Source organism: Giraffa tippelskirchi, chromosome 4 (assembly GCF_054371585.1).
Source record: "Giraffa tippelskirchi isolate mGirTip1 chromosome 4, T2T-mGirTip1v1.2.pri, whole genome shotgun sequence".
Classification (NCBI taxonomy): domain Eukaryota; kingdom Metazoa; phylum Chordata; class Mammalia; order Artiodactyla; family Giraffidae; genus Giraffa; species Giraffa tippelskirchi.
Genome location: NC_137278.1, coordinates 34,164,036 through 34,182,923, shown reverse-complemented (window position 1 = coordinate 34,182,923; position 18,888 = coordinate 34,164,036). Strand labels below are relative to the sequence as shown.

At 49.8% G+C, this 18,888-nt stretch overlaps 1 protein-coding gene across 1 annotated transcript in view; it reads right to left on the bottom strand.

Annotated features, from left to right (window-relative positions):
* The window catches only part of PLB1 (phospholipase B1), a 186,251-nt gene that overhangs the window by 42,754 nt on the left and 124,609 nt on the right, over nt 1-18,888 (bottom strand). Inside the window, exons 25-38 of the mRNA XM_081484271.1 lie at nt 18,067-18,110; nt 14,540-14,648; nt 13,206-13,257; nt 12,804-12,884; nt 11,436-11,501; nt 11,007-11,107; nt 8,941-9,022; nt 5,928-6,032; nt 5,719-5,814; nt 5,417-5,488; nt 4,334-4,372; nt 3,702-3,762; nt 2,829-2,887; nt 1,801-1,874 (exon numbers count right to left, since the gene is read on the bottom strand). Of these exons, the coding sequence (XP_081340397.1) occupies nt 1,801-1,874; nt 2,829-2,887; nt 3,702-3,762; nt 4,334-4,372; nt 5,417-5,488; nt 5,719-5,814; nt 5,928-6,032; nt 8,941-9,022; nt 11,007-11,107; nt 11,436-11,501; nt 12,804-12,884; nt 13,206-13,257; nt 14,540-14,648; nt 18,067-18,110 (1,041 nt within the window). The remainder of the gene's footprint in view (nt 1-1,800; nt 1,875-2,828; nt 2,888-3,701; nt 3,763-4,333; nt 4,373-5,416; nt 5,489-5,718; nt 5,815-5,927; nt 6,033-8,940; nt 9,023-11,006; nt 11,108-11,435; nt 11,502-12,803; nt 12,885-13,205; nt 13,258-14,539; nt 14,649-18,066; nt 18,111-18,888) is intronic.

The following is an 18,888-nucleotide window of genomic DNA, read 5'->3' as shown; positions in this document are numbered from 1 at the left end:
GTTCTATGGAACACACTTTGGGAAACATTACGTATTTTATGAAGAGTCAAACTATCTCTTAGACTCTGACCAAGAACCTCTACTTTTAACACATGTGGGGTTTGGGGCAGGTCTTTGAAACACTTAGAATAAAGGGTTTAAAGGGACAGGAGCCACTGAATATATGAGGCCTTGAAAACGGAACCAGAAGATTAAAACATCCAGCCTTACTAGACCTCACTCATAGGAAGAAACATCAATGGCTGGACTGTTTTCACTGCTGCAGAGAGAAACATTCAGCGGAAGATGGCCTGTATCTGAATCCTGGGAATCTGCGCAGTAACTGTGAAGTTAGGTGGGTCACCTTGCTCCCCTGACCACACCAGGGGTAGCTCACCTGTCAACTGCTGGCCGGCTTGTCTGTTTTGTTATCTGTTTTCCCACATGAGGATGTGACAACACTGCCTCCTCCTTTAGCTCAGACCAAGTAAAGCTGCCCCTACCTTGTGTTTTTTTGACTACAATACCCTCCGCTTTCCTGCTCCTCCCTTCGATTTGTCTTTCTCCTGCAGCCTCAGTAACACTTGGGACCCAGTGGGCAAGAGGCAACCTTGACTTTGTTCCTCAGAGACCCCCCCGCCTGAAAGTGGCTGAAGGTGTATGGGACCTCGCACTGGGAGGCCTTTAGCTCAGCTCTCGCTACCCACACCTGCGTCCTCTCTGTGGGTGGCTCCTGGCTGAGTGAGGATGCCCCTCACTCAGGAAAAACTTTCTCTCTGGGATGGTCCTCAGGGCCGGCCAGAGAACTGCCACAGCCTGCATCAGCCGTACACTGTTCCCTCTCGTTTCCTTGAAAGAAACATTTCATTTGATTCTCTCTGTAGGAAAGGGAGGGGCGGCACTGGGCTACCCCACTTTTCATCAGCGCTCTGCCCTCTCGTGGCAGAGACCTGAGCTCATCACCAATGACTTTGAAGGGCTCATAAACATGAACTTTATTAGGAAAGAAAGAAACAAGAATACTCACAAGCAACCACTCTCCTGACATGCCTTAAGCTTTCCTACTTCCTGTCTGGAATACTCTTCTCGCCTACCAAACTGCTAACATGTCAAGGCATAACGAGGTACCACCTTCTCTGGGAAGCCCTCCTCTCCCAGCTGGCAGGGTTGAGTACCCCCCCTTCTATATTCCTGTAGCATCAGGCACTTGCCAACTGAGCATAAGGCTTAGCCTGTGCTTCCCATACCACCCTCCCCCACTCCCCCCATTATGCAGGCACAAGGGAGGGGCCCAGGAATGCCTCTTGGTTGGGGTTTTTGTCTCGGCTGATTCCACCTGAAGTGGGTGCTGCATTTCAGAACTTTCTGTACAGATGTATGCATATACATAAAGGCAGAGGTGTGGCTACACAACGTGAAGAAGCAACATGAATAAACACAGACAGACAGTAAACAAGAAACATAGGAACAACCACATGGGCACATATACATGCAAACAGGAAGGTGAAGACTCAGAGATCTGGTGGTTTTCTGGTGCATTTCATGTTGAATTTGTTGACCCAGAAGTCTGATAAGAACCTCGGTTTGCTTCTTCTGCACAATTAAAAGAAAAGAGTTATCAAAGAAAAATATCCTCTCCACTCATCAAATTGTTCCATTTTTCCAGAAATAAGATAGGTTTTCCTTCTGAAAGCCCCCTCCAGACCTGGTCCTTGCTCTTTGGTATTTATGCATTTTACAGGAGACACATCCCCACTCGATCTCTGGGGGTGGAGGGGAGTGGTGAGTATGGGGTGGGAGGGGGTCACGGGTTAACATTACCTATACGACAGCCCCCGGTACTGAGTGCTGACATCAGAAAGGTCGTCCGGTTTGGAGCCGATTCCATTGCCGGCCTTTGAAAACATATCCAAATATGAAAATCCACGGAAAAATCAGCAAGTCCGAGAAAAGGGAGGCTGCGTACGTGCAGGGCTTCCCAAGGTGTTCCCTGTGCCTGCGTTGCAGCATGAGCAGAGCATCACCCCAGGGGGGTGGGGGCAGAGTTCTTGGGCTTACTGTTTTTCCAGCTGCGTGCCTTCCCCAGATCTCAGCTGCCTCCTTACAGACCTGAGCTCATGCCCTGCTTATCTCACAGGACTGTTTTTATGGCCAAATTGGATCATAATTGCAAAATCAGTTTTGAAGCCTTTAAAGTGCTTTACGAACGTGAGATTCAATACCATTAGCAGCATTCTACTCCTAAGTTCCTGACATACATGAAGAGCGAGCCTACAGATCTGCAGTGGACAGATTTCTCATGCATTTCACAGTTCACTTTCCCTTGGGGACATTCTGTAAGGCAATCTCATGGCTTCAGAAGTGCTGCCAGAAAGTGGTGCTCTAGGATGATACCGTGGCCTTATTTCTTGGAACTTAAGAGCATAACTTTACCACAACTACAGAGTCTTTCCTGCTTTGCAGCGGATGCAAAGAGGAAACAGATGTGAGGGTTGGAGCTGCTTGTAAAGTATAATCCAAGAGGAAAGCACCCTCACAGAAGGTTTAGAAGATTTTTTGAGTCCAAGATGACATTATTTTTTGCAGCTGTTCAAAAGGTGATGTTAAGTTTTTATAACCTCTTCTGCCTAAGACAGTTCAGCTCACTCTTGAAGGATTCCCACTTATACACCTGACTGAGAACGCGACTGCAAAATCAAACTCTCGTCCTGCTCTCAGCCTGACGGAGTCAGGACAGAGGGGTGGGAGACCGCAGAGGCCAAGAGCACAGCCTTGGAGCTAGGAGGATGGGGACCTGGAGCTGACATAGTCACCCCCACCCTGCAAGGACGGGGCCCAAGAGTCCTTACGGTCAGAGAATCCCCCAGAGCAGCCACAACTTGGATGTCTGCAGGTCTCAGGGTGTGCACTGGAAAGACAGACAGGCACACACTTGAGTCTGTGGGGAGGAAGCTACCATCAAAGTCCAGTGCTACTTGCTTTCAGCAAGACCAGGCACAGGGCCCACATGCATGTTTGGGTCATGCAGGACTGAGCATCTGTGGTGCCGTGGAGGCAAAGGGCAGGGGAAAACAGCTTCCCCATCAGAGACACAACTGATAACTTGGACCTATGGGAAGGGAGAGGTGTTGAGAGAGGGTGGGAGGAAGAAGGGGAGGGCAGGATGCTTGGGCACCATGGGATCCCAGCACTTTGGTGCCAGCAGTCACGTGGGATACCAGCTGTGACCGGAGTGCACGACCAGATGGGCATTGGCCCATGGAGAGGAGGTCACAGTCTGATGCGTGGTTCCTTTAGAGCTGGGTTCTGGATTTCCAAGAGTCTGAGGAATAATCATGTTGGGTCTTTTCCTGCCCCCAGGTCTCTTCTGAAGACTCCTGAGAACTTTCCAGGCGGCAGCAGTGACTGCAGAGCCTGGGGCCACAGGGTGACCCACAGAGCTGGCCCCCTAGTGGGCACCATACACCCCGGTTCTGGGCCTCGGTGAGGACACACCCCAGGCTGGGCCACTGAGGGAGGCTCTTCTGTGGTTCTCCCACATGTGCTCCCATTAGCGGGAGGAACAGGGGGGACCCTGGCTGCTCTGGGTCCTGCTGGGTCAGACTCTGCTATAGAAGAGGGGGACTTCTCCTAGGTGGCCACCCAGACAGGAAGCAAGTGCTGGCCATTAACTGAGTTCTTGTAGAGGGGCCCAGAGTCCTGGTGTGCCACCGGGGGCTTACCTGAGGTGGGTGGCGAGGCAGAAGGGGCTCTGTCACCGCACAGCAGCTGGCTCCCCTGATCCTAGGGATGCAGAATAGATCCCAGGGTTGCCAGGGGCCAGAGAAGCTGGCTGGGCATCGGATTCACCCAAGAGCTTTAACAAATGCAGATTCCTGGGCCCCACCCTGGGGAGGGCCTACAGGGACATCTGAAGAAGGCACCCCAGGTGATTCTGAGTGTCAGGCTGGGCTCCACCTGTTAACCTAGTTCTGATTGTCCCACACCACCCCTACCATCCAATGCCAAAATCGACATCAACAAGATGAGCCCAGCCCGCTGCAAACACACCCTCCTCACCCCCTACCCCCCACTTCTGCAGCGGATTTATAAGGGAAAGTTTCTCTTCACCTATGTCTAAAGGGGCTGAGAGTTGACCGGCTGGCCCCCTGTCTGAACTGTTATCAATAGTGCGTACTTTGCCCTCCCCACTGTCTGAAGGTGTAGGTGAGTGGACTTTATAGAAGAGTGTGAATACCCTCCGACTGCCCATCAGAAATGCTCCCCACATACCCATCGCCTTGCAGAACTGGTGCCTGCTAGGGGCTGCCCACTGCACTGGCAGCTGAGCTGAAAGGAAGCAACAAGTTCATACCTGCACGAGGTTCTTGTAGGTGCTCAGAAATGGCCGGGCCTGTGAGAAGAGGGGGCGAACCACTGCAGCAAGTCAACTGGCCTCCTGCTCTGCTCTCACATACCTTCCAGGTTCCCAAGTCCCTGCCCGCCAGGGTGACCGCTGGGCCCCCTCCCAGGATGAACCCAGCCTTCTTTGCAACCCCCTTAAACAACTACAATAAACCCTGCAGGGCTCCCAGGAATGAGTACCTCTGCACTTTGCCTCTTATCCAGCTGGCCGGGGTGGCTAGGTCACCTCCCTCTCTCCACCCTGCCCCTTTCTAACAGAGTCCCACTGTCTACTAATACAAGCCCAGGTCCCGAACTCCTAGCCCTCTTTCCCACCCCTGCCACTCCTGCCCTGTAGTAGCCTAGGTGCCTCAAAGCCAAGCGCTTTGAGGTTCCACCCCCTGAAGCCCCTACTCAGTAGGTTCCTGTCTCGGACCTGGGACCCCTCTGGGAATCCAGAGGAAGGAACTGACAGATGTGAGGGAGCAGGTGTAAAGGTCCAAGAAGCTTTCTGACAATTTGTGAGTGAACAGGGAGATCTGCTTTGCCTTCCTGGTGAATGTCTGCTTTCTTATCTCTGGCTTCCAGCTGACCTCCCCACCTTCATCCCCACATCCATCCTAGAAAATATTATTTCAGATCTTAGCCCCTCACTCTTTCATCCCGCCATGGGGACATCATGGAGATGTGCCATCCTGCCCTTAATGTCCTCCCACCATCAGCTTCTACATGAGGGCTGGATGGTACTATCACTCTCCTCCTCCCAGCTGGAAAAGGGCCTGGGTGCAGACTTGTGCCAGGGCTCACGGGGACAGGGCGAGACAGAAGCGAGATCTAGGGCCTCCTGGCCACTGGCTGTCACCCCTAACCGTCCAATCAGATGGGGGATTGTGGATGGTTAACTGCAGTATGGATTGGGCGGGTAGGGGAACAGAGCTGGGGGTATGGATGAGAACCTGGGATGAAAGGAACTGAGGAACCTGAATGAAAGGTTCAAAAGGCTGCAAAAGAGGCTTTAGGTAGACCCATGGCAACGCTGTGCTCTTCACTCTACCTGGTCTGGACATGTGATATTGATCTTGTCTTCAAAATTATGCTGTCTTGTCTTCTGGCCGACAGGTTGCAACTAAACCAAGAAGCAGGAAGATGGGGAGTGATAAACAGGTGGCAAGACTGGAAAAGTTGGGAGGCAGGGCTGGGGAAGGGAGGGAGGGAGGGACAGAGGGGTTGGGGTTTATCATCAGTGCTGTGTGGGGAACCTCACAGCCTGAGTGATGGGAATCTGAAGTCCTCTGAACACTTTTCAGAATCTTTTATTATCAGAGGAAGCATAATTTTCCGTCTTGGTCATCTTACCATGTTGTTCCACAGGGCACTGGCTGCGTGGGCATGAGCCTTGCTACTGAAGTGGAAACAGTCGGGAGCAAAGTAAGAGTTGTCAGGCAACCCCTCCTGGTCACAGGACAGAATAAAGTGGCCGTGTTATAGGAACGTCAGATAACACCAACGATGTTCAGAAAGAGCTGGGCACTACCTGTAGCTCCCACTTATCCATGAGGCTTTACCGGGGTCTTGGGCATGTCCACTTTTTCAAAGAACGGCTGCACGACCACCGTAAAATCTTCCCTGGTGTCGTAACGCCCACTCTCGACCAGTTGGTGAGTCCCCTCCTGCAGGAGGAAGGGAGTCAGGGGTCAGGGGGCTCTCTGCACCTGTCTGGTCTTTGTGTGGACTCTTTCTCCACCAGAGAGTTAAACACAATCTGACCTTTGAGTGAAATCAACCTGCAGCAAAATCCCTACTGATCAGGACCCAGCTAGTTATGTTTCAGATCAGCCTTTATCTCACACCCTGCCCCCAACCTCTGCTGCCACTGTATCTATTTGACCCAGGCTGGGAAAAACAAAAAACCTAAGTCCATCAGTCTAATCCTCTTTTAAAGATTCTGATTATAAAGACTAAGGTGGAGGTGGAGTGAGTATGGATTTGATTTAATGACTTTGGGGGATTATCCTTACATTTATTTCTGTCCTACATTGGTTCAGGAAATCAAAGGTGAATTAGCAACCATATTTAATGCCCATCTGTATCACTCACGCATGCAGTGTGTGTGAACACAGGTGTTCTTCTCCACGCACCCTTGAAGTGCTCAGATCTATCAGGAAGTAGCAGAGCTGTTACTCTCATAGCTTACACCTAGACTCAGTTCCAGAAGGACCAGTTACCCTAGCTCTGGCTCCCACTTCTGCCAGATTCTGCCATTTCAGTGCTTGCTGGCTTTCCGTCATTCGGAGCCAGGACCCGGTCTGGAGGGGGAAGTCAGGCTTCCACATCCTGAACATTAGCGCAGTTGCTTCAGAAGACACCAGGACACCTTCTGTTTTCCATGGTCAGACAGAGAGTCCCCAGGCTGGAAATACATCAGCTCTGACCTCCTGGGGGAGAGTCTTTCAGTTACAGACAAAGCCTTGAGGCAGGCAGAAGGTACGATACCACTAACTAGCTGTGTGACTTTCAGCAAGCTGCTTTCCCTCTCTGGACCTCTATTTCCTCACCTGAAGTGGAGGATGTTCACTGAGGCCTGGACCATCCCTTAAATTCTTTTAAATGCTGATAGGGCCTCTGTGAATCAGCTACAATGGCTCACAGTGGAACCCCCCACCCCCGCAACTTTTCAGAAATGGCGTAAATAGTGTGGAGAAGGCCTGGCGCATGGTGGTAATAATTAACAGCAATGCTCATCTTCAAGGACAGGGGAACAGGAAGTAGAGAGTCAGAGGATTCAGACAGAGGACATGATGGCCTCATGGGGCTGAGCTGTGAGCTCGTCTAGGTTGCTACAGCAGGGTCTCAGTGGTCACCAAGAGCAGACCTGGGAATAGTTGGCTAATCTAGAGAGGTTGTGAAGGCCATTTTAGGGAACAGTTCTCCTCTTTGGTTCTCTGAACCCACTCCACCGTGTGAAGAAGAGCCCGCCTTGCACTGTAGGTGAGAAGCCCGGATGCTGTCTCTCCCAATGTCTCTCACACACGCCCATGGGTCCCCCAGTAGATGTGTGGGGGCTCCTGCCTCAGGCTTTGGTTTGGAAGCTAGAGATTGAAAGACAGAGGGACAGCACAGAATCTATTTTGCTAAGGGTGCATCTAGTTTCTAGAAACATCAGTGATAGTGGCGTCTATGGTGACTCCATCAAACTAGTTCTTTGGCCTGATTTTATTCTTATGGCATGGCCCCAGAATTCCATGACTCTGCAATTTCTGATGGCTTGGCCTCTGACCTTGGCTCTTCCAGATAGTCTGCTTAAATAATACATCTGGGGCTTCCCTGGTGACTCAGTGGTAAAGAATCCACCTGCCTATGCAGGAGACACGGGTTTCATCCCTGATCCAGGAAGATCCCACATGACAAGGGACAACTAAGCCCATGTGCCAGTTATTGAGCCAGTGCTCTAGAGCCTGGGAACCACACAATTGAGCCCATATGCCGCATCTACTGAAGCCCGAGTGCCTAGAGCCCAAGCTCCATAACAAAAGCAGCCACGGCAATGAGAAGCCAGAGCATCTCAACTAGAGAGTAGTCCCCGCCCTCAGCTACTAGAGGAAGTCCTGTGCAGCAACAAAGACCCTGTACAGCCAAAAATAAATCAAGTTATAGAAAATAATACATCTGATATAATAATAAACAATAAACCAACCAGAAGTGCATAAGTGCTTATGCTTTGCACCCAAACCCCACCTGCAAAAGGTTTGCTTTCACAGCCATAACCTTAGCTGCCTTCCCTCACCTGGTGAGGGCCATGACTTCTTCAGCAGAGACAAGGGAACAGAGGGAAGTGCACTGAGGAGTCACCCAAGGGGCCAGGCGATGGCCTCTAAGAATGATACACAGGTCACTGCCCTGAGCCCAGACACCACTTGTGGATAAGGCTGCTCTGAATGAGGCTTCCAGGAGGGGTTCTGCTCCAAGGAGTCCATGGGCTTGAAGGATTGATCCACCCTGGAAGCTCTCTGCATCCCACCCAGTCTGGAAGAGCTGGAACGTGACCATCGTTCTCAAGTGACTGGATGATTATTTGGGACAAAACTCAAGAGAGACCGCTGCTGTGGTCAAAGATTTGATGGAGAAAAGCCTCAAACGGACAGCCCACAGAATGCTGGGAGAGCATCAGCTTTCTTTCTCTCTGTGCACCCCAGTAACACCTAATAACACCTGTCTCCCCACCCCCGCCAGCAGGGAGGGCAGAGGGAGTACGTGTTGTTGCATTGAATCCTCCAGATTCTCTTGGGTGGCAAGGGTTCCTGCCCCAGGAGTCAGAACCTCATACCCATTCTCCATGGACAACTGGAAATACTTATTTTGATGTAAGGCCAGGAACTGAGATTTGGTCATGTGTGTTGAGTGACTTGGCTCTGTAACTTGATTCAAATAAACTGAATCTGCTGCCTTGAGGGGAGGGAGTGGTCTTTATATCTGCAAACTGGTCAGTGGTAGTGTCACACGCAGTCGAGGTTGAAATAATCTAAGTGTTTGTTTCTTTTCTAACCAGAACCATGAACCACACAGCAGTTCCTGGCTTACCTGATACTTCTTATTCACTTCGACGAGGGAGGCAAGTTCTGTTGCATTATCATCATACTTCAAGACACAGGGACACAGATTCCTGCAGACCAAACCAAAGAGGTGCTCACCCGCCAGAACCACCGTCTGAGAGCATGACACAGGAACAGTGGCTTGAAATTCAGAATATATTTAACTCAGAGGTACCAGATGGCTGTGCTAAGGGGGGGAGGCTCTGGCTGGCTAACGTGTCAACTGCACCAGCTGAAACCTAAGAAAATTTCCCAGACCTGGATTTGTTCATGAAAATGAAATAGTTATGTCTTCTGACGTCTGCAGGAGTGGCTTTTATGGAGCCAAGTTACCTGAAGAATGTCTGAGAATAATGTAGTAGAGGAAGGCATGCCTCCTTTTAAATAATAGTGACAACAATAATAATAATGATAACACATACTGAATGTTTACTGTGCTGAGAGTTTTATGAGTATTAACTTGCTGAATGCTCTTAGCTATTCTAGAAGCTGTCTTTTCATTGCCCCCATTGTATAGATGAGTAAACTAAGGTTCCGCATGGTTTAGTAGTTTCTCAAGTTCATGTGGATGCTGAGTGTGGGAGCCAGGACTTGAACTCAAGTCTATCTGGTCTAACCTGAGTTCTCAAGCCTTGTTTAAGCTGCTTCTGCCCTGACTAGCCATCTCACAAATCTGGGCTTATGGTCCATAGGCAGGAGGCAATAATAGTGAGGATGGCTCAATGCAGACTCAGCACCACCAAGGAAAGCACAGCCGCTGGGATAGGACAGCGGACAGGTGGCAGAACGCGGTGACCCTGAGCCTTCCTAATCCTGCCGTCAGAAACTTGGCCATTCCAGGTCAGACAAATGGCAACTCTGAACCTTCAGCTTTAATCGTCTAGAAACCTTGTAGTGATGGGCAGCCAGAGACTTTTAGGTGAGGTGCTCTGAAATGGAATAAAAATGCTGAACTCTCTCTGTCCCCTCCTCCACCCCATGTGGCCCAGTGACTGGAGAAAGTGGGAGCCAGGGGATGAGTCAGCAGCCAAAAATAGCCCGCCTGACACCAGCTGTGCTAATAGGCAAGTGTCACCCGGCAGCTGTCCTCCCACTGTTCACAGCATCCTCGGGCCTTCCCTGGGGACCCATGCAGTCTAGGCCCCCCAGGGGCGCTTTGGCATGCATCCTCAGGGAACAGCCAAGATACCTCTTCATTTCCAAGAGCAGATCTGGCCCTTGTGAATTATTCATTCAGTCATTCAGCAAACAGCCACGGAGCCCTGACTCTGCGCTGGCAGTGACTCAGACAGAGTTCAGGGCTGAGGGGGGACAGGCACTCGGGGTCATTACCACGTGATGTGCTTAGGCCTACGGCGGAGGCCTGTATAGAGCTTGGGGAGGGAAGAAGGGGGTGGGAGGCACAGCCACTGTGATCTGGGCTAACAGGCCAGAGGGGACCTTGCAGGCAGGAACGGCTCACGCTTGGGGCAGAAGGACGTCTTCCTCCCTAGGGTCACATGTAACATGAGCAGGGGAGCCATCTTCGGCTCTGGAGGCTGGGGATGAAGGCGGCCTCTCAGGGTGAGGGTTCTTTGTCCTCTACCATGCTGATTCTGACCTGACCATCCTCTCTTCTAGAAAGTGACCACAGCCCTACCTTTGTGAGTGTCCAGCCCAGAGCACTCAAGTTGAACAGAGCCTTGTCTGTCTGGGAGCTGAGCCTCTGGGAGGGAGCGGGGAGGTTTTGGACACTGAGAAAGATGTGGCCCTAGTGAGCCTGGCCCACAGAGGCTCGTCCGTCCCTCATGTTTTACTCTTCCCTGGAGGACTGAAGAGTGTCCTGAGCTGTCACGGAAACAGAAGTACGTTGGGTGGCAGATGCATATCCTCTGAGGGTATAGGAGCCTGGACTGGGGCCACAATGCCTCTCCTCCAGGAGGCCTTGTCAGATTTGACCAGGGGGTCTCAGCACTCTTCACAGTCCTGCCCTTGGCTTTTCTCACCAGCCAGAGTCACTCTCTGCTAAGGGTCCCACAGGCACTTTTGGGAACAGGTGGAGAACATCCAACTCACCGGAGGATCAGCCTCGGGCAGCTGACATTCTTATCCTGGTACAGCTGCCTCAGGTTGATGATCTCCAGCACCTTGACCAGGTTCACAAAGGCCCGAGGCACCTGAGCAAAGGCAAGATTGTCCCCAAGAGGATCAAGGCTGGGCAGCGGCAGCCTCTCCCCCAGGTCTGGGGCCCGTGCTTCCTGCTGGGTGTCAGGTCTGTGGCCTTTCACCTGGGCCCACCCACACCCTTCATGCCTGTCTCCTCCTTTCCGCTGCTCACTGTTAACACACGTGTGTTCAGGCTGCTGGGCCCAGGACTGACAGCACGGCCAGCGCTGGTCTCCAGGAGAAGGGGACCAGGTGGGAGGGTCTCAGCTGGAAGCCAGAGGCCCAAGGAGGAGGCCCGTGGCTGAGCGGCTCAGAGGACACTTGGTCCAGCCTTCGTACCTCAGCGTGGAGGATGTCCAGAGCCTTCCCAATGTTGTCAACGAAGTTCTGAGGAGAGTAACGGACCTGTGGGGAGAGGCGACGTCTCTAACCCCAGTCACCACCCAGTCTCTCTGTAACCAGGACTCTCCTGGGTCCCCTCCTCCCTGCCTTTCAGCCTGAATGCTGCTGCTAAGTCACTTCAGTCATGTCCGACTCTGTGTGACCCCATAGATGGCAGCCCACCAGGCTCCGCCGTCCATGGGATTTTCCTGGCAAGAGTGCTGGAGTGGGTTGCCATTGCCTTCTCCGTCAGCCTGAATGGGCAACACTAAAGCACAGGCTGTCTTTGGGGACCCCAGCCTCCACCCTAACACAGTCCTCAAGGTTGTTAAGCCTGTGACCCTCAGGGAAACACCCTTTCTTCTGCTATGGAAAGCTCTGGACCCACTTCGTGTCAACTAGAGGTAGGGCCTTAGCTAAAGCACATCACATCTCTGAACTGGGATGCTGGAGCAGGGGGCCTCTAAGATCTCCTGCTGCTTGAACATCCTAGTGGCTAATCACTTCTGCTGGAGCCTCCTGTGCCCGGGGACCCACAGCTCAATCACATCACTTGAGGAGATAAGGAGAGGGGAAGAGGGTCCTGCCTCCCCCTCCCCAAGGGTAAAACATTTTAAGGGTGATTTCCCCTCATCTTGTGGTTATCAAACTTTTTTTTTCAAGAAGCAGTGGAATGCTTTCTCTGAATGAAATTTAGCTAAGAGCCCTGCTCTACCAAATGATCAAATCTTCAGGGGAAGTGAGGGAGGAACCCATGGCCCCACCTCATTTGCTCCACCCTGCAGCCAGCGGCCCTCAGGCTCCACTGTGGGCCCTCCGAAACACAGCTTGAAAATCCCAGACTCTGGTGACTTTGATGCCGGGAAAGCAGGCCTTGAGAAGTCTCGGGGGTGGGGGTGGGGGGGCAAGGTCACCCCTGGGGGCAGGTGCTCTCAAGCCACAGCCAGACCCACCACTTTGCTCTGCTGGTTCCCTTTCTGCCTGACAAAGCTTCTTGTGTTCACGACCCAGACTCTCCTGCTCCCTGTAAACCTCTGATGCCACCCCCACCCCCATGCCAAATCCCATGGCAGTCCTGATCCCAGACTTCTCTTCTGGGTACAGTTCTATCACGCCTGAAGGTGAGCTGTCTGTGTCCCCCTGCCCTGGAGGTGTGAGCTCCTTATGGACAGAGCAGTGTCTCAGTGTCTGCTTGGCCCCCAGTACGTTGCCCAGGCTGGATCCATGCCTGACCACTAGCCAAGTCCCAACCCAGCTGCACTGTTTCAGTGATCTGGGATAGAAATTCTTCCTGGGGGAACCTTGGGTTAGGGCCCGGAGACCTACCGGGTCATCACAGACATCACAGAGGTCATTGCCGCCTATAAACAGGGTTATTATCTTCCAGTCTTCCTGAAAACTTATATTCTGAAATGAATAGGAAACAAACAAGTAAATGTCTTGCCCCAGAGTCAAGTCTAGGAAAATACAAAGTGCTGAATGCTGCAGGGATGGGTCAGGACACGCTGGAGGTCTAGTGGGGACATTAATAATTTCTTTTCTTTGGTTTGGGGGTACTGAGGTCACAGGTGCTAAATCTTTTTTTTTTAAGGTGGCCTCTCTGGATTCCAGTGTGTCCCTGTCCTCCCCCAGAGCCCAAACTCTCCATCTCTATAATTCCTCCCGCCTACTCCCTGCTCTGGGTATCCTAACTCAATTAGGCCCAGATGCCACTTTCCCCAGATTTACCACATCATTCTTCATCAAGTCCACCAGCCTCCTGGCCTGAACAGGTAAATCCCTGGGGACAGACATAAGAAAAATGTCATGTGACCAGCAGAGCAGGCTAGGTATCAGATTACCTGAACGGACACTTTGCTCTTCGAGCCCCAGTTTCCTCATTGATTGCTCTGAAATTAGCAGGGGTGCTGCTCTTTCTATGGACCAGAGTGTTGGGATGATTACTTGGCCTCTCTGAGCCTCAGCAGCATCACCAAGGAAACATGGGCATCTGACCCACTGTTCGATCTCAGTTACTACACAGGATATATGAGAGATAACAAAGGTACTTTCTAAACTGCACACTGTTGTCTAGTAGGACAGGTTGTTATCGGAACTTGAGATAAAGCCTGTGAGGCACGAAGATGAGAGACCGTGTGGTGGAGATAATACGTTTGTTCAGGCCACTTCATCTCTTAGTGCTACAGTGTCTTCATCTGTAATGACAATATATAATCTGGGATAATAATCCCTAACTCTCCCCTACAACACAGGACATGCTTGGATACATAATTTCCCACATGGAAGAGCCCTGGGGCCTGGAGGAAAGCAGGGAAGAAATCCAGGGCCATATGAATCACTCTCTGCTTTGGTTATTTCCATGCTTGCAACTCAGGCTTCATTCTTAGACGGCTTCCTGATCTAATCATTCTGAGAACTGCCTCTCTTCTTATACTACCAGTTGACATATTCTTGGAAAAAAGCAAGATTAAGGTAATATTAATGTAAGCCTCAGATTTTAAGCCATTAAGTGGTAGCCTTTCACCCCTCCCCCACCAAAAGGAAAAGGAAGTCACAGAATTCATGATAAAGCCTATTAGGTTTTGTATGATCTCTGCTTTGGATATTCTGTCACCTTTCCTGTCCTGAATAAATAATAGTTACTCGGGTGGGGGTGGGGATGGGGGCTTATGCTCAGGGTGGCAATGAGAGTTGAGACAATGGTATCAGGGGATCTAGGAACCAAAACATAGGAATCCCTAGGAACTACATGGTTAAGTAAGGTTTGTGATTATTCTGGAAGAAATATGGGTGAGGCAAAGTAATTTGCTCAAAGCATGTACCTGGCATCAGAACCAACCGTGACTAGTTCCTCGGGGTGTGGTTAGGGGTGGGCTAGTGGGTTTTTGTGCCCCAGAGCAAGGGACACCCCCCAAGAGAGCCCACCCAGCCGTCTTTGATCCTCAGATCCTTCCCCCGGACCAAATCCCCCAGCCTTCAGCCATACACCCTGGTCTAGGCCAAGGGCCCGACCAGGTCCCCAGGGGACCCTTGGGGTTCACCCCAAAGATTCTCCTGCTCACTCAGCTCGGGCTCCAGCCACGGCCTGGTTTAGGTAGGCCCCAGGACTGCTTTCTCTTCCCTTGCCAACAGAGAAGCCCTTCAGGGAAGGGTTGAATTCCCGGAGCATGTCTGTAAATACAAAGAAGAGATGTCAGTACCCCAAAGCCATCTTCAAATTCCTTTGATAAGTGCCAGGGGGTTTTGGCAACAAAGCAGAGGCCCCCCCACCCTACAGCTCTCACCCTTACAGTTCACTTGGCCCCCAAAGAAAATGTCCAGAAGGGCGATGCTGAGATACGTGGGCAGCACACACAGGGGTTCAATGAATTGGTGCTAAATAAGTGCCAGTCTGGCTCAGGTGCTGCTCTTGGGCACTTTGCTTTTTCTCTAAATATATAATCATTTTGCTGAGATAAAATTCACATAACATAAAATTCACCAAAGTACAATTCAATAGCTTTTAGTACACTTATACAGTTGTGCAACCATACCCCTATAAACTTTAGAACATCTTCATCACCCCAAAAAGAAACTTGGTATTCACTAGCAGCCACTCCCCATTTCTTCCAGCCCCATCAGTCCATTTCAGTCGCTGTCATGTCTGACTCTTTGCAACCCTATGGACTGCAGCAAGCCAGGCTTCCCTGTACTTAACCAACTTCCAGAGCTTGCTCAAACTCATTTCCATTGAGTCGGTGATGCCATCCAACCATCTCATCCTTTGTCCTCCCCTCTTCCTCCCACCTTCAATCTTTCCTAGCATCAGAGTCTTTTCTAATGAGTCTGTTCTTGGCACCAGGTGCCCAAAGTATTGGAGTTTCAGCTTCAGCATCAGTCCTTCCCACGAATATTCAGGACTGATTTCCTTTAGGATGGACTTGCAGTCCAAGGGACTCTTAAGAATCTTTTCCAACACCACAGTTCAAAAGCATCAATTCTTTAGTGCTCAGCTTTCCAGCTCCATGGAAACCACTAATCTACTTTCTGTCTCTATAGGTTTGCTTACTCTGGACACTCATAAGAATGGAACCATAGAATACAATGTCTTTTGTGATTGGCTTCTTTCACTTAGCGTGTTATCAGTTTTCATCTATGTTATAGCATGTATTAGTACTTCATTCCTTTTTATTGGCAAATAATATTCTATTGTATGTATATAATTGTTGAAAATATTCTCTCATAATCCTTTTTATTTCAGTAATAAAGTCTCCTCTTTCATTTCTGATTTTCAGGCTCTATTTCCCCATCTACTCTGGTCAGTCTACCTGCTGCCATTTTTGTTCATCTTTTCAATCTCACTCATTCTAATGCCTTTATCATGCTGGATCTACTCTTTTCACTGCATCCTGCCCACAACTTGGCTGAGAACTCCTGCAAGCAGGGTCTGTATATACCCCAGAGCCTCGCATGTGCTCAATAAATGTTCATAGACTGAAGTAAGAATAACTCAAAGTTCAGAAAGGCTAGGAAAACTGTTAAAAGTCATACAGTTACTAAGAATAGAATCCTAAGCTAGAAACCTCGTCTTTAAGCTATAACAGGGTATTTTTTCCAGACCTACAATCTTCTCGGATGTGGGAAAGGAACTCTACGTATCAGTCCGGACTTTCAGGCACCACGCCATCCAGCAGGGTGCTCTGGAACCAAGCATTGCTGCAGAGCTTGTGCAACCCAGATGGACTGAACTCATTCCCTGTGGCTCTGGGGACATTGTACGAATGGATGATAACTGCTCTGATTTCTACTCAATAGAAGGAAGCATTGTGAGATCACTAGTGAGCTATCTGAAAACGGAAGGGATTGTCCCAGACTCCTCATTACTGGCAGAATCCATCTCTGGCTACCTAGGTATTATCAGGAATGTCACAGAAAGGCACTAGTCATTGGACAGGGTGAGAGCTTGCTGGGTCATGCAGTTACCTCTGCCAAGAACGTTCTATTCCCTTTCCTTATCTGATGAATTCCAGTTCTTAAAACCCCCCTTTCAAAAGGCAAGGTTAACAACTTTCTTCTTTATTTTCCCCTAAACTTTGTACATAGCAATAGTGATTGGTACGTGGGTCTGTCTTTAGGGAGACATGGCCCTAAACAGACATTAATAATGTCATCAGGGCAGGGGCCTTGTCTAATTGTCCTGTTTCTCAAGCACTCAGCGCAGGAGTATTTGCTGGATTAAATTGAAGAGGGAGTTGAACTGAGCTTCTGCTCTGACCCTATGTTTCCATAAGTTTTCCAACACATGGCTATATGATTATTTCCACATAGATTATCTGGTCCCTACCATCAATCTATCTTCACAACTCTAGTAAGGGAGTCTGAATAGGCAATGTTCCACAGCTGAGCTAAGCATGTCAGGGGCATCCATCTAAGGGACGACTTTTTCTCAATTTTCCCATAAGTCATTTTAGTGGAAGACCTTGAATCAGATGGTTTCCAGTCATATTATTGACCACAACTGCATGGCAATCAGAGAGCCCAGCACACCGCTGTGTACGCTAGCCCAGCTCACAGCCCAGTCAATTACATTCACAAAAGCAACGCCAACCATCTCCTAGCGATAGTGGAGTTTATTCAGAGCTCTTTTGTGTGGACCTAGAAATAAAGAAGACAAGGAGTACTTGTGCCACAGAACTGTACCTACTTACACTCAACAGGATTTGCAAATAGCAAGAACAGATAGCACATGAAGTCCAACCAGTTCTGCCTATGTAGCGATCAAGCCATCTTTATCATCAAAGTCTGGGTGACTTAGAGCTGAAACAATTTCTTAACTGCTAAAGATATATTACAAAGGGATAATTACAAGAAAAGCAAATGAGAATGGGACCGATTAAATTCCTCTCGGGCAAAATTGTTAGCCAGAAGATTTTAAGAGAAAATAACACGTATTTTATGTGTGCTTTAAGAACAAGCACTGGGTATGCACTAAAGAGAATGAAAAGATGAATAAGATAAGACCATTGAAAGAACGTAATCAGGCTTAAACAAATTATTCCAAACAGGTTGTTGATGAAGCAATTTAAGGAAAATGTTGAGCCCCAAATATGGCTATGTTTGCATGGCCTGAACAAGGTAATTTCATCTCTGCTGCTGCCATAGCAGCTTTTCCTAAACCGGACACACAGGAATTCAACGTCTTTGTATGCAGTGGTGCCTAACGCAGTCCATGCCTAAATCAACGCCTTCCAGAATGGGAGGCGCCTAAATCAACGCCTCTCGTCAGAATGACAGGCAAAGCAGAGAGGGGTTTCCTTTCTTTCCTTCTTCAATCACTTCTTAATAATAACTTGTACTAAGAGCTGGATGGAGCATTCTTTCTCTATTGCTCCGATTTCTCTTTTTTTAAAAGAAAAAATCCGCAAGGCTTTAACTACTCTCAAGAAGCAGAGCGAGGAGACCGTTTTGGGGAAGCAGCGACCCCTGCCGAACACGGCTGTCTTCTGCAGCCCGGTTCCCTGCTAAGCCCGCGGTCACCGCCAGGGGGAGCTGCCGAAACGCGCAGGGCGGCGGCGGACCCGCCCCCAACCCCGGGGGAGCGCGTACTCACTGGGCAGGGTGATGACGCTGCTGAGATTCTGGTCGCCGCCCACACTGCGTCGTCGTCGTGGGGACAAAAAAGAAAATGAAGGTTAAAACTGCCAACGACACTGAAACACCCCAGACACCACCAAGACACACCTTCTTCCTTCTGAGAAACACTCTAGGGGCTTGGGTCTTTCCCTTTCCTCATTATTTCTGTAGAAAAACTGAAAAAAAAAAACCCAGAACACAGCATGTCTCTCTACTTGCCCCACAAACCAGAATGTCCAAATAAAAAACTGGTTTAAACCGGAGGGGCTGACTTATTTGTTTTTTAAGTTTGAGTTTTAACCTCGAGGCAAGGGAATTAAGTGGGCCCCTTCATTAAAAAGAAAAAAAAAAAAAGTTTGCCCTCATGGTTTTCTTCCCGTTTGGCTTGGGGAAAACCCGTCTTTAAAGTGTGTCTTCTAGAGAGCAACCCATGTTCCAAACCACTTCTAAAATTCCAAGGAAATCAAAGATGGATGGGCTTCTAGGCGTGAAAATACACAGCATTCCAGAGCTGATTGGATTCCCTGCTTTTCCATATCTCCTCCTTCTCTGCCAAGTACGTCTGGGAACACTTCAAAGGTTCTCAAAACGTTGGGGGTTTAACTCTGCGGAGCATCATCAGGGAGGAGGCCAGGGACTCAGCACACAGGTCCAAGCTGGTGCCAGAGATGATGGATTGCAGGCTGAGGAAACACCAAACCTGCCCTCTCACGTTGGCATGAGCCAGTCTTTCAAAGGTGAAGCTGAAGTGCTGCTCACCACAGTCTGCGGTGCCTGGATTTCATTACAGGCGGAGCAG